Below are 15,863 nucleotides of genomic sequence, written 5' to 3'. Positions count from 1 at the left end.
ATGCCATAAATTTTCAGGGGTAGGGATGGACCACTCCTGCTAGATAAATCACTTAAATTACATACAGATTGCCAGTTTTAAAAAAATTATCATATTTAAGAATAAAGAAATTTAATTTTCATTCTTGTTTTAATGGCTATTTTGGTTTTTTAATAACTTTTGATTGCCCTATTTAAACTGATTGCTTATGCATGGGATGCATCGTTTACGATTGCACTGACTGAATATTTAAATGAGATCCTTATGATTTTCTGTTCTCTCTGGTTTATTAATTGAAATCATGTCGAAAAAAAAAGCATCGTTACTCCCATTTTGAGAACGGTGATTAGGTATTTTACATTACGGATGCAAATAGCAAATGTTCGATAGCAAAATACCTTTTCCTTTCAACTTTGACTGTTCGCCTTTCTTTTCAAAGATGAATTAAAAAAAAAAGATCAAATATAGAAAGACTTAATTAATATTAATTCATTTCTGTTTTACATTAAGTCCTTATATTCATTTTTCTTTCTAGAGTAAGTTTGTTTACGGATTCGAATTTTTTTTGAAATGATTAATCGCATTTACGATGAAAAATATAGGAAGAAATCAAACTGGTGGAACTAATCTGTACTGTTTGACCATGTCACAAAAGTTGTTCTCTTTTCTTCCCTCAAGGCAAAACACATTTCTATTTTTCGTACATATCTCTTATATACGTATATTTATTTATTTGATTTAATATGCAATATGATTTCCCTGAATTTAATTTTGTATTATTAATGCATTTCGTAATAAGCTGATAAGGGATTATTTAACTTCTTTCAAAATCAAACTTCACATTTTGGAAAAGGATATATATATATATATATATATATATATATATATATATAATGTGAAATTAGAGATATGTGAAAATAATACATAGATAATAGTATAGATGATAGGTATGCACTATTTTTAGTATGGATCAGTAATTCAGAATTTATCTAGTAAATATTTTTAATTATGTCATGGCCTTTTTATGTGGAAATATACTAGAAATTTCAGAAAAGGACATAATTTTTAATTTAGAATATTAATTTACTTTTGGAAATTGTATTTCTTTCGATTCTTGTGGTTGAAATTTCAATTCATTACAGAAATTGCAAATGCATGATTCACGCACCGAAATATCAAAGGAAAAATATTGTAGCAAGACAATGTTTATGACAATTTAATAAATTTATGGCCTTTGGCATTTTAATTTTTAAAAAATTCTGTTTGATCAATTAATTATATATGATCAAAATTTAAGTTTAGAATTTATGATATTCATATCAATTTAAATTAATTCCATTATAAGTGGATTCTGTATAAATAATATTTAAAATATTTTTAATGAAATCTACAAACTGAACTTTGTAATTCTAGCATTGGATTATATTGTTACCGAAATTTCCAGAAATTCAAGGTCTGGTGCCGTGGGTTTGAACAGCCTGCCAGAGTCAATAACAAATAACGATGCTTTATCCTTTTAAAGCATGAATACGGAGGAATAGAACATTATTAATGCAATTCGTAATAACAATCAAAGCATACACAATGCTTGCAGTAAACAATAATACGCAAACAAAAAATCGGTAATACATAGCAGTAATGGCACAAAGCAGTCACAAGAATGCAGCTTGCAGTAAACAGTAGCACATAAGCAACAAATCCTTAATAAGTAGACGTAATAGCATAAAAACCTCCCGAGAACATTCGCTCAACTGATTAACTTCAACTCTGTCTCTCAACTTTTCATAAATTCCACGAGGTGAAAGTAGATTCTAGAAAAATCGCATCCCATACCAAGCATCTTAATTGACCTAGCACCAAGATTCCTACTGTTTCTATTTTGTTGCCAAAATCGCCAAATCGTTTCCACGTTTGTCATTAATCTCGAAAGTCATTAATCCGACATCCATTCAGTTATTTGTGAAACTTCTCCCCTTCCTACAAATATGACAGCACAGAGAAGCAGTGTTACAAATTCGTAACACTATTCGAATTATTTTCTATTTTCGGACATGAAAAGGAAAATATTAATGGTGAAAGATAGTTTTAAAAATAACTGATTTGCCAATAAAATTTTAAAACTTATTTCTATCGTTGAGAAATGAATAGTTTATGTACATTTCTTTTCATTTTTCCTCCTTTTTATTCGCTCTAAAAAAAAGACTATTGCTGAATATTTTCAACAGTATAGAAATGAGAAAGAAAACTTTAAAAAAAATAATCTGTAGGTCAAGAAATCAACAGGAAATATCGATAAAATATTAATGGATATCAACAATACACAATTGAAATTCTAAGCAACAATAAAAATATGATTATAATATATCTGAGCTAATCATCTAATGAATCCTGAAGTATTGTTTCCATTCATTTAAATGTATGCAATTAACCCTATGAGTCCGGACTCGCCCCAGTTCTTCTTGTTCGACGAAACCCTGATCGAGGCATTTTCGAATGCGTAGTTGAAATTTGCGGGTGAAAGGTAATTTGCGACCACCTGCTAATATGGAAGGAACTATTCATCTTTTTTACATTCTCGTATACGTAGTATAGAGAAAATATTAGAATTACCAAAAATTTTAAGCTCGAGATTTTGAGAATCTCCAATTTTAGACCTCTCTGAGTTCAGAAAACTCATTTTTGATAAAGATAAAGATGACTAAAAAACTCTTTGAACTAGACAGGTATGATGTATTTATAACAAATTTGTAAATTTCTATCAAATCTTGTGCAGAGGAAAGATAGCTCACACTTTTTGATCTAGTCAGATGAAATTAGGTATAAGGTCTTTATACCGAATTTGCAGATGTCTACCAAATTCTGAGCAGAATCCTTCTCGGGGAAGTCCGTCTGTCTGGCTGTTTGAATATAATTTAATACGATAACTACAAACTAATCAAAACGAGCTAGATGAATAAAATTCAATATACAGAATTAACATCTAGAATCTGGACACTTTTCAAATTTTGAGCCAAATCCAACAACGGACTGATCGTCTGTCTCTCCGTATTTTCGGAAACATATTGTTACAAATCTGTAATTTTGCTACTCGGCTATGAATAGTGTCATCGTGAGAAAGACCGTTGTAAGATCTGTGCTGAGCAGCTGCCGCGTAAATGACCTGAGAGTTTGGCGACCATTTGGCGACTTGGCGACGAATTTGGCGAGTTTGGTGACTAAATGGATAATACCGGAAAGTTCTAGAAGTTTCACGATCCATCTAGTAAGACCCGAGGTACAGCCAGGTACGCCCTGATTGGTCTGGAAGACTCTAGCCCCGCCTCCCGGAACTATAAAAGACAGGCACTCGGGAGTCGTGTTTTGGAGCCACCGAATCAGCCCAAAACCCACCTGCTCCCAGACAGAGACCCCAGCACCAACAACAGGCACCTAATGCTACCCCGACTTCAGAAGCCCACAGCCCTCAAATAAACATCCAGGAGATGAAAGAACTATTTGAAGTATTTAGAGAAATAAGGAATCTCTTGAAAGAATTTCCCGGCCTATTAACAGTTGCTGCCAAATTAAAGGAAACTACATCTAAAGATGAAAGAAAACTGATCCTCCTCAACGCACTCCTCGACTAAGTCCAGACCCACCCGCCCACCACCAATAAGCAAGCTCCTGATTCGCCCTTCTCAAACAATGGATTATCCACCACCTAGCTCCGAAAACTGTCTAGAAACTGTCAACAACACTCTCACCTGCACTCCCCCAGCTAGCTGATTGGTCACCGCCGCACCTACTCCCCTTGCCTTTCCTGCTTCACCGGTTCCCACCTTGCAAGGCTTCATTTCTTTCTTGCAACGAGAGAGGACGGTCCTTCGGACCGCTCCTCTCGATGTAAAAAGTCCATGGCATTTATTAAAGCTAGGTTAATTTCCACAACTTCCTGCCATCTACAGGAGATAGCTTCCACGGAAGCGGGCTCTCCTTAAACTTCTCCATCGGTCGTGTTTTGGAGAAAAAGTTGAGTGTGTGAGAGTGGTCGGAGTCGCCGACGAGTAAAAGAAACTGGAGGATTAGACAGCAAGCAAGTTGCTGAACTAATGACTAGTGATTAAATGTGCTACGATTAATTGATGGTATTTGTAATAGAAGAAATATTTTGTAACAATATAAACGGGCTGACTAAAAGACGTAATGAATTAAATATATAAAATGACTAAAAATGATTTCGTGACTACAATTGAAGTTCTCTGTCAAATTTTTGTTTCAATGGGTTGAGAAAATTGCATCTAAAACCCTAATTCGATTTTCGGATGCTATTAACTACCTACCAGGGATTCATCGCCAAATAGCTCGCCAAGCTAAATAACTCGAACCTAACTAACACGATGGCTTCACTAAAAATGCTCTATTCTTGCCAAATATTAATATTTTGTAACTATTGTAAGCCAATATCATGCAAGGCATCTTTTGTGATAATACTTTTATTAGATGGTATACAAACAATTTTTCGGGAGATGACTCCCGCTTTTTTTTTCTTTGCACGAAAAATTACTCCAGATTTTAAAGAACAGAAATTCTCTCTAACCAAGCTCATTGAATTAAATTTGAGTCATTTCTTTAGCTAGATGCCCCTGCAGAAATATTTTATCATCAGTAGTGTTTATAGAAATATAAATTTTAACTCCTTTATATAAGTGCACACTTCACTTCTTTCGTGTGGCTTTACTGCTTATTTACAAGCTATAGTCTAATAAATCTTCCGGCAATTATTCATCTCATTTATTAGCAACAAGTAGCCATTTTTTCCAGAGATAATCAATTTCAGGTTTCGAATGAACTAAATTTCTAAACTTTCATGTAATACATCATATATTTGGAACTATTTATTATCAGGAACTTCCCAAGTTGGCGTTATCAATCAAAATATTTGTTAGCTGCAAATGATAAATTACAGCTTTTTGGAGTCACTTATGGCTGTTTTCAGAACATTTTATCTTCTAAGTTTTCCCAGAGGTACAGTAGAACAAGCTAAACTGTCAGAACATATCCTTAAGAACTATTAACTTTGTGAAAAAACAAACTATAAAAAGAGCTACGAAAGCTATAAAGAAAGAAAAGATCGAATTCTTTTATTAGAAATTTTGGGTTTTTCTTTTGTGACAGAAAGAATGTCATAATTTATCGAACAACTGAACATGACCATAAAATATTAAAAATGTGATTTTCTGGAGAAATAGTAATCAGATATAATTTAAGAAAAAATTTAATAAGTATTCCATAATTTAACTTTATTTTTCTCTGATAAGATGCACTATATTAAATTACCAGTTTTTGCTCTTTGGGTAACACAAATAGCTCTAATTTCATCGTAATTATTTTAAACTTTAAAAAATGAAAAAGTTTCCATTTTTCTTTATTTAAAAAAATTATAAAGTAGAAAATAATTTTGGATAAATATAAGTAGTTTTAGTTTCATCATAATTTTTTGTAACCTCAGAAACTTAAAACAAATCATTAAAAAAATTTAAGAAATTATAAAGTAGAATTTAAAAAAAAAAAATTAAAATTCGAAATTAAATCTTTAATGCATAAGAGTTATCGTTGCATTTTACTATAAAGTAGAAAATAATTTTCTTTTCTCTAAAATCGAAATTAAATGGTGAAAGTGTGAGACTTTCAAAGATATGCTCAAAATACACTAGAATTTTAATTATATTTGGGATTTTCTTAAATTTTTATAAATCTTTAAGATTGTTTTTATGTGATACGCATTATGATGGAATTTCACACCATTATGATTTCATTTTATATTCAGATTTCGCATTAAAAAAATTACTTTCATGTATCTTCTATCAGATGTCAAATCTCAAAAATTTAATCAAAATTTCTTGATTAACTGACAATTAAACTCTTAAAATATTAAAATATTGTAGCGTATTGTATTTGAAATACACGTTTATATGAGCTTTCAGAACTCTTATAAATCAAGAAAAGATATCAATAAGGCAAGAAAAATATTGATGATAAATTTCCTTTGTTTAAAAGTTCAAAAAAATATAGTTAAATAAAAATATGTAAAAATAAAATTATGTTTGATCCTGACTCATACAGAAATCATTCAACTAATATCTATTTAAGGTGAACTATTAATTGTAAAATACTTTTTTCATTGAAATTTCAGCAGTTTTTTAAAATATTATTGACAGCAAGTAAACAGATTTAGACTAAAAAGGAATGCCATGATTAAAGTCATTTATTTTTTATTTCTATGATACAATAAGGAAAAAAAATACAGAACAAATATCAACGAATACGTATGTTGAAGGAAATGTTTATAACTTATGGCTTATAAGATTGTTGCATTAATAAACTTGCATTAAACAAATTATAAAACATTTATCCGTCAATTATTATTACTAGCTAAATCGGTGGTATCAAAATAAGATAAGTTTATACCTGTCTTATACATTTAAAAAAAAAATCATTCTTCTTTTTCAACCTTTGTCCTTGATTTATGTTACCTTTACCACTTTTCCTTACTCGCAACCTTGCTATAAAAGTTTCACTTCAACTATTTTAATTACAATGATGGACGAGTAGAAGTTCTTGGCTTCCTGGACAATTGGTTTTCGGTTCGAAATTCGATTTTTCTAAAGAACGTCCTGTATGTACTTTTTGCTGTTAGATCTTCCTGTATGTGAATCTGAATCTGGGATCAAACGCCTTCCTGCTTCTGTCGGGAGGAATTTTAGAGAGGAGTAACGTCCTCGGCATCTGACCATGCATCGATTAAAAACATGAGATTCAGGCCAAAAATGATTGTAAACGTTTGCCTCGTTGTAAAGATATTAACCATGGTCTGATATGTAAGAAAAGGGTTTGAATTCTGGTCTCATATTGATATAATTTTTAGAAATTGGAGTTATAAGTTAATGGAGGAATTTGACCATTAGACTGTCGCTTTTTAATTAATCCTATGACTTCGTAATTCTTTAAAATCACTATTTAGATGCGATGTTTGCAAATAAGTTCGAATAGTTTTCAAAGAAAGTGAACTGATACTATATGTTACACGATAATAATATAATAAAAATCTGGAATCTTAAAAATAAACACACTAAACTGCGAGAAAAGATGGATGCAAAAGAAAATGGACTGATTGCCAACCCACGGAAATCGCGGGAAACGCAGCTGGAGGGTTAATTTGTACTCAAAAACAAATCACAAGGGCATCAAAATTATAATTAATTATATAAAGAGTTGATCTGTAATTGGAGATGCTCAATGCCCCAAATACGAAAAAATGATGCAGAATTGAAAAAATGCTAGGTACACTTCTAATTCAAATTGAACTTCTTAATTGTTTTGAATCTTTAGAATATTTATTAGAAATAAACAATTTATCGTTTTTTAGAAAGTGTCTTACACACTTTTATTTAATTTTACTTGTTTAATATTTGTTAATTTGCAGTTTAAAATAACTGCTTCTCTCACTTTACGTTGAACTCGGAAATTCATTATAGCGACTGTTTATAGTATGATAGAATTAGTTTTCGAAAAATTCTTTTCTGAATAACTTTAAGAAAACTGCTGTATTTCAAATGAATGCTGTGGCATTGCTTCCTAATTAAGATGCGAATGGTAATACACTCTTGCAACGTTCTAAAAACTAATTTCTATTTAATTCATGAGGCGCCATCTGGGAGTCAACTTAGAAATAAAATTGAATTACAAGATTCCATGATAATAATGAGAGAGAATTGTGAAATATATTATTTTAAGAACTATATAATAAAAAAGTAACATTAAAATTTCCCAACAGAAACGTGTTAAACGTGTGCTAAAAAGTAGAAAGCCATTTTTTTCGTCAAAAATTGTACAAGAAAAAAGAATGGACTTGTAATACGTTGAAAAAATACAATAAGAGAATTAAGCGAAAATGATTATTAGGGAAACAAATGACTCAACATTTCATTTAAAATTAAAATTTATAAAGAATGTGCATAAAATTCCAGTTTATTTAAAATATTTCTATCAATGATTCTTACTTTTAGGAGTTTTGCTTTTATCGAAATTATTTGACTAAAAATGTATTTTCTACATTTTAGAATATTAATTAAAGTTTGCTTTTAAAAATTTCTGGTTGAAATCTAGTTGAGTAGGCCTCTTCGTAACGGCAAAGATGCCAAAAAATTGCGAAAGTCGAAAACCAAGATGGCTGACTGGATAAGGAATATTGAAGAACATTTAAAATTAACGATTAAGTGGTTGCTTTTTATTACAATTATGAATTTTATCAATTAGGAGTTCATTTATTTATGCTCAAAATCTACTTTTTGAACCTTTATGGGTATCTATCGTCAATTTCCTCAGAATCCTGAAGCAGACAATTTCTGCTTAGAACGCAAAGATGATACTAAACTCGATTTCATAATTATTTATATTCTTAGATTGGTGTTCATATAAAAATCTACTGCGGCCTCTTAAATATCCAGTAACTAGGATTTGTTATGTTATTTTTTAAATTAATATGTTCATATTATTGCGTTCATATTAATATGTTCATATTATTGCGTTCATATTAATATGTTCATATTATTGCGTTCATATTAATATGTTCATTTTTTTTATATTTATGCAGGGTACTTCTATGTGCGTCTTTCCATTCTTGCCTGCCTCCAATCTTTTCTTCCCTGTGGGTTTTGTGATAGCGGAGCGAGTACTGTACGCACCAAGCATGGGGTTTTGTCTCCTAGTTGCCCACGGATGCAGTCTTTTAGCAACGTAAGTGCTTTAAAATTTTCTCGAGTGGTCTTTTCGAGGATGATTTAAAACGGTGGGGAGGCCGCTGTGGCCTGGTGGTAAGGTCTCGGATTGTGAGTATAGGGTTTCAGGTTCGAGACCCGATTCCACCGAAGAACCGTCGTGTAAGGGGGTCTGTTGCACATTAAATCCGTCATGCCAAACTTCCTCCCGCTGGTGTGGTGTGGAGAGGGGGGTGCCAGTTCAGGTGTCGTCCTCGTCATCTGACCGCTGTTCAAAATGACGAGGTCCGTCCCAAAATAGCCCTAGTGTTGCTTTACAACGAGACGTTAATATAATTAAACTAAATTAAACTTAAAATGGTGGGAGTGGTCTCCTCAAAGCTTTCTCGCATACTCGCTAATAAACACTTCATATCAGAGAACTCCTTACATGGCATTAGCGTACAATAGTTACGAATATTAATTTCTGTTGTGAATTTAGCATTGTTGCTGAATCTATCATGCCATACTTGCCATGTTATTCGGTGATTAATCCTTGGTATGCATTAATCATATCCGGTGATCGAATTTGTTTTGTAGCCACGCTTTTCTCAACGGACTGAAACAAGAATTTGTCACAAAACTGCATTTGTAATTACAAAATCCCATACCAAATTCGTCATATGCAAGTCATTGCATTTTTGAATTATCTCGTTTACATTTTTCTGAAATTAGAGACCGACAGACAATTGGCACAATGTTGGATTTGGCTCACACTTTGATAAGTATCTATACTATAGATGTTAAATCTATGTACTGAATTTTATCTATCTAGCTCTCTTCGTTTTGTAGTTAACTTATAGTCGAACATCAGGATAGAAGTACTTCTTCTGAATGGAGTCTGATTGGATTAAAATTTGAAAGAGATCTGCAGTTTTTGTGTAAAAACCTTATACCAAATTTCAACAGTCTAGCTCAAAGTGTTTTTTAGTTATCTTTGCCCCTCATACGGTTAGAATATTATAATTTGTGTTTTTCGAACTCTGAGAGGTAGGGTTAAAATATGAAGATTCTTCAAAATCACTAGTTCAATTTTTTTTAACTATTACAATACTTTTTCTATACTGCGCATACTAGAAAATGATAACCTATATATCTTCATCGACCTTTCTTTCTGCTCTATCAAATTATGCACAAAATTAGATTATACGCAAAAATGATTTGTTTCTTTGTTTAGAAATTTGAATGAAATTGAATATTACAAGAAAGGAAGATGAATTTTGTTTTTTTTAATCAACATTTTTCATATAAACTTAGAATGTAACAGCAAGTGAATGATCAAATGAAACTAACTCAACGTCTAAATTCCGTTTAATCTTCCTTAGAATCCTACAATTAGAAACTTAAAATTATTACTTAAAATAAATAAAGTTAGAAAGTAGCAACAAGTGTGTGATCTAATGATTGTAGCTTAACTAGTAAATTCCGGTTAATGTTCCATGGAATACTAATATTCAATCTTCAACCATCCTTAATTTTGTGACGCATTTCTTCAAATGTGTTGAATGAACCATAGATATTTTAAATAAATTGATAATACAACAATTCCGGTAGGTAATGCTTTATTCAGTGGTGGCAAGGTGATCACCTGTACACAAGAAGAAGAAATAATTTTAAATAACTTTAAAGGGATGTTTTAAATATACTAATGAGAAACTTATATTATGACAAGCTTATTGTGCCATGCCATATAGCACTCTATAGCAATGATACTTTTTATCAAATGTAACTTCAAAATATTTTGAAAAATAATATCATTTGAGAAAATATTCTCAGTCATTATATCATCTAATGAAATAATCTTTATTTAGCTTAAACAAATGAATATTAATAACTGGAGTCAGTATATCATAATAATTTTGAATGTACCAATCAGTTTTCAACATAACTTTCATGTTTTAGGAAAAAAAAACGGTAAAATAATTATACTGAAATCCATATAAAAAAAGTCAAACCTGTTATGTCAGCATGATGGTAATATTGATCATTTCACGAAATGCAATTTAGTTTCCTATCGCTTCCCTAATCAATAAATGCATCTCTAGAAAATTCTCAATCTGTGCAGGTAGACAGGCACTCTTCACGGTGGACCCTTTAATTGCAATGAATGTTTCACAGCGGTGCCAGCTGCTTCGGAATTTTAAGTGGCCTGATTACGCCACTGGATTATTCGAGATGCAAATGAGCTTTTATTTAAAAGGTGGGAACTTCATCGAGATACTGGGGGAATTAGAGACTCACGGACGGATACTTTCCTTTGAATGTTGTCATTAAAGGATTTAAGAGGACCGAACAAAGCTTTCTGGTATTAGTCTGGCGAGATTTGTGTGGAAAAGTATATAAATAAAGGATGTAATTGGCTTCATAAATATTTATTTCACACTTCGAATGATGATTTTGAGAAAAGGTTTAAAGGGTTGTGATTGATATTTAGAATCAGGAATATTAACCGTAATAATTATTGAAAAATGAAGTCTGTTTAAGTTGTCAACAAATGAATTAGCACGTGTTAGGTATATTTATTCGTGAATAATTATGAACATCACTTTTAAAGTATTATCTATATTAATTGAAAGAATATATGTCACATTTCAATAGAACGCATTCATTTTACAAATAATTTAATGCCAAGTATAAAACAATTGAGTTAGTTAAAGCATTTTCAGCTTCAAATGCTAAATTAAAATTCAGGGGAGTGAAGGAGACTAACATCATTTTTAAAAAATCTTAATTGCGTTATTTTTTCATAATAATTATGTCCTACATTATATGTTGGACATAATTAATTATCCATACAATGAAATAAATAATTTTTAATTATTTGCCAAAAAATATATAGATACGATGCTAGAATTGAAGGCATAAAATATTTGGAAACGAATTACAAGTATATAAAGTTTATTATAACATTTATTTATAGATGTTAGGCAATGTCATTAAATATATTTGTTTAAATTTGATATAAATTTCGTTTAGCTGAGCTTGAATCTATTATTTACAATGCTGATTGTTGTGTAAATCGCTTAGAAAAGTTTCCGTTCATAGCATAAAATCTTTGATTAATTGACTTTAAAACCCTGACAATAAAAACTGTGATTGATTTGACTTAACAGTTCATTTAAAGTATAAAACGCATATTTTCTGCATTTACAGTAGTGGTAAAGGTCTGAGAAATCGCATCCTTGACAAGGGTTTGGCGAATTATCATTGGCATGCTATTCATAGTTTCCGAAAATCTAATTTTTGTTTTAGACGTGTTTTTCCCAACCTATTGAAACGAACATAGCACTGCACTTGGAATCAGAAAATCCTATATCTAATTTAATATATTCAAGTCATTGTGTTTATGAGTTATCGCATTTACATGTTTTTTAAAGTACAGACCAGCAAGCAATAAACTCCATCTTAGATTTGCCTCAAAATTTGATCCGTGTCTATACAATAGATGCTAAATCTGTGCACTGAATCTTATCTATCTAGCTCTCTTCCTTTTGTAGTTATCGTGTTATCTTATATTTGGACAGCCAGATAGAAAGACTTGCTTTGAACGGATTTTGCTCAAAATTTATTAGAAACTTACAAATTTGGTATAAAGACCGTATACCAAATGTCTTCCTCCAAAAAGCGTTTTCGGGATATATTTGTTACAAATAGACGGACATTTTCCAAAAATATGTCTTTCGATCTCAGGTATGTCTAAAACGCTGAAATTCATAAAAATCTCGAGATCAATTTTTTTAACGATTACTATACTATATTTATATAACGTGCACAAGGAAATAAGAAAAACGGAGGATGATGTCGTAAACTATACTTGAATTGTTTTTAAAAATTTATTAAATCAGAAAAAATATTTCATAAAGCGTTTTTCTTCAACAGTAGATATACAGGGTGATTTAAAAAAATGTGGACAAAATGGCATGGTAGATCCGTCATACAACACGGATCAAAAATCGCACAGGAACAGGAGATCGCAAACGCCTGTAAAGGGCGCTAGAGCCACGATTGCGATTTCCGATGCCTATTCGTCGACGCATTCTATTTCAACACGGCGGAGCTCCTTCACATTTCAGCACAAACGTCAAAGCACATCTGCAGGCTACTTTTCCTGGCGTCTGCATGGAAAGGTAGTCAATCGCATGGCCACCATGATTACCAGATCTACCTCCCTTGGATTTTTTTCTTATGGGATTTTTAAAAGGACTTGTGTATGAAACACCTGTTGCAAAGCAGGAAGATTTGGTAGGACGAATTGTTGTGGCAGCAGGGTATGTTCGAGATATACCTGGTATCTTTGAGGAGGTGCGCCATTCCATGCAACGTAGATGCCAAGCGTGTCTCCATACATCAGGCAAAAACTTTGAGTATCAACGTAGGCTCAACATTTGGCGTGCATTAGTCGCATGTGAGTAATTATCAATAAAATGTTCTGTAATGGTTTCGTTTCTTCTCTTTGTATTATGTATTATTTTAGATGCCCTGTAGCGGTTCCGGATCGCAGTTGCAACCCTCTGTTTCTATGCGATTTTTTATCCTTGTTATATAAAGGATCTGCCATGTCATTTTGTCCACTTTTCTTTAATCATCCTGTATTTAATGGAAAAGGAATTTTGTGTCATAATATGCTCCGTTGTTATAGAGGAAAAATTTCATTTTTATTATCTTGTAAACGAAGTATATAAATAGAAAGTCCTGCTATCATCAAAGGATTCCATTTTGAGATCTTGACAAACCTCCACATTTGATACTTATCCGACTCCAAAAAACATGGGGGGGGGAGGGGTATTGGAATACTGCCTTTTTTTGAATACGATAACTCAAAAAGACTCAGAATTAGATGAAGAAAATTCGGTATTTGGCATTTACTACAAATTTTCAGATTTTTATCAAATGTTCCTCGCAATCCTTTCTGGAAGCATGGCTGCCGAGATATGCTTACACGAAAACATAATACGTTGGCAGAATAAAACTTTTCACTTCTGAAGTGTAGATAGATCAAATTTTAAACCAAATCCGTCAAAGAGTTAATCGTTTTTCGGTCTGCACTTTCAAAAGCAAGTAAACGTGGTAACTAAAAAGAACGTTGATTCAAAATGTGTGAAAATTGATATGTCATCTCGTGATTGCAATTGCTTTTGAATGGCAAATTTTGGTTTCAATTGGTTGGAAAAAATGTTAAAAATACATATCCGATTTTCGGAACCTGTGTTAATGATTTGTCGCCAAATATTTAGTAAAATATAGTAAATTGCATAACCAGGTAATATTTAGTAAAAATGCTAAATTCACTCTAAAGATCGATCTTTTGTCATTGCTGTTAGCCATACAGCGTGCAGTTAATACATGAATGTTAGCTTCATTACTATGTTAAGAAGGGGACAATTATCTTAATTGAAAATAAAAATCCCTCCACTGATGGTGTTTAATGACTTGTCCAAAATCCACAATTTTATGTGGAGGAAGAAGACAGCACCTTCTTTAAAGAATATGCTAGAAAGACAACTTCCACTAGTTTCATTAAAAATGAAGCAAAAAAAACACGCCTTTTTAACAAGCCTTTCTTGTTGAACTCTTTTCCCAAGAGTGCTAAATGTATAACTGCAGCCCATCTATCTTTTCTGTAGAGAGTTTTTGATATTTCCATCATGCATTTTGCCAGTTGGCAAGTTACAAACATTATCATGTTCATATGTTAAGTTTTTAGAATTTACTTACCTACTTTTATTTCAAATGGAAATATCTCTTATTTTTGGTACTTGGTTACTTTTACAACCCCTTGGTTTACTAGGTGAATATCGGATTATACTAACATTGCCAAGATAAAAAAAAAAGATATTTATATGGCTAATTTTGAATTACGCCAAGCTTATTTATACATAAAATGCCAAAACATTTGGCTGCGGTTAATAAATTCGGCAATTCATTACAGTAAAAAAAAAAAAAAAAAAGTACCAATTTTTAAAAAAAAAAATCTTGATACAACTTTATGAACATGCATTTTGATTTGCAAACAAAACCAATATAGTAATTTCAAAATCCAATATAATTTGTTTCATAAAACTCTGTGCTAGAGAAAACTGTACCTTTAGTCAAGATTAATAATCCTTTTTAACAGGATATTTTTTATATCACTAGTACACACCTTACATGAAAAAAAAACCTTTTTTCTTTGTCCTCTATAACTTCAAAATTTTACGTAGTTTATGACCCTATACTGTTAACAAAATATATATTTTTTTTCTTCCCTCCAGACGGCGCCCCGTGCTTGTATGGAGCAGCCTCTTGTTCCTCATTTGCATTCATGCATCAAAGACTGTGCGCCGGAATGCGGATTGGTGAGTTTTATGAACGTTCATAGGTAGTAGCACGTTTTATGACAGCTGCCATAAACAGGTTGTTTGGATATCGATTTTTCTTTTTAATGGTGACTTCGCACCGAAGAAATCTTCACCATAAAGGCAGTATAGATTTAGGCATTGAATATGCAATGGAAAGAAATAATTAAAAATAATAGCTCTTAAACGAATAATTAAAATCGTAGCTATAAAATTTATTTAACCCTATCTAAGGCCGTGGGAAATATGGTTCCCACCAAATTTATCAATCTTTGTATGAAATTATGGAGGTTGGCATAAGTTCTGACACATTTTTTTAGAAAGACACAAACTTAGTAGCTTCAGTTCTTTATCTCACACAAAATGATGTGTCTTGGTTTGTCACTTAATTATTAATTAACCAAAATAATGAATCAAATTAAATTTATCTAATAAGCTAAATGAATCCCATTTCTTATTCTAATTTCAAGCCTAAAAATATTTTAACATAATATGACTTGAAAAAAATGGCCCTTTAAAGGGTTAAAAGGAAGCAGAAAAGGACTCAAATGCTTAATTTTGTAGCAAAAATAATTAATTGCTAAATAAGACAAAAGTCTCTTTTTTACATTTCATTGCATTGTGCAAAAATTATTTAACCCGTTATCTGGCATGGTTGCTCAGACGCAATGTGAAGCAGAGCCATTGACTCTTATGAGCGATTCAAAATTCCAAATGCCTTAAACGGGTATTGTAAGTATGCCTTCGCACACTG

At 31.7% G+C, this 15,863-nt stretch overlaps 1 protein-coding gene across 1 annotated transcript in view; it reads left to right on the top strand.

Moving 5' to 3' along the window:
- LOC129988343 (protein O-mannosyl-transferase Tmtc3-like) overlaps positions 1-15,863 on the top strand; it is a 234,630-nt gene that overhangs the window by 143,624 nt on the left and 75,143 nt on the right. The window contains exons 9-10 of the mRNA XM_056096544.1: positions 8,612-8,754; positions 15,026-15,109. Coding sequence (XP_055952519.1) covers positions 8,612-8,754; positions 15,026-15,109 — 227 coding nt within the window. The remainder of the gene's footprint in view (positions 1-8,611; positions 8,755-15,025; positions 15,110-15,863) is intronic.

The sequence above is a fragment of the Argiope bruennichi genome, chromosome 10 (assembly GCF_947563725.1).
Source record: "Argiope bruennichi chromosome 10, qqArgBrue1.1, whole genome shotgun sequence".
Lineage (NCBI taxonomy): Eukaryota > Metazoa > Arthropoda > Arachnida > Araneae > Araneidae > Argiope > Argiope bruennichi.
This window is presented reverse-complemented; position numbering and strand designations above follow the sequence as displayed.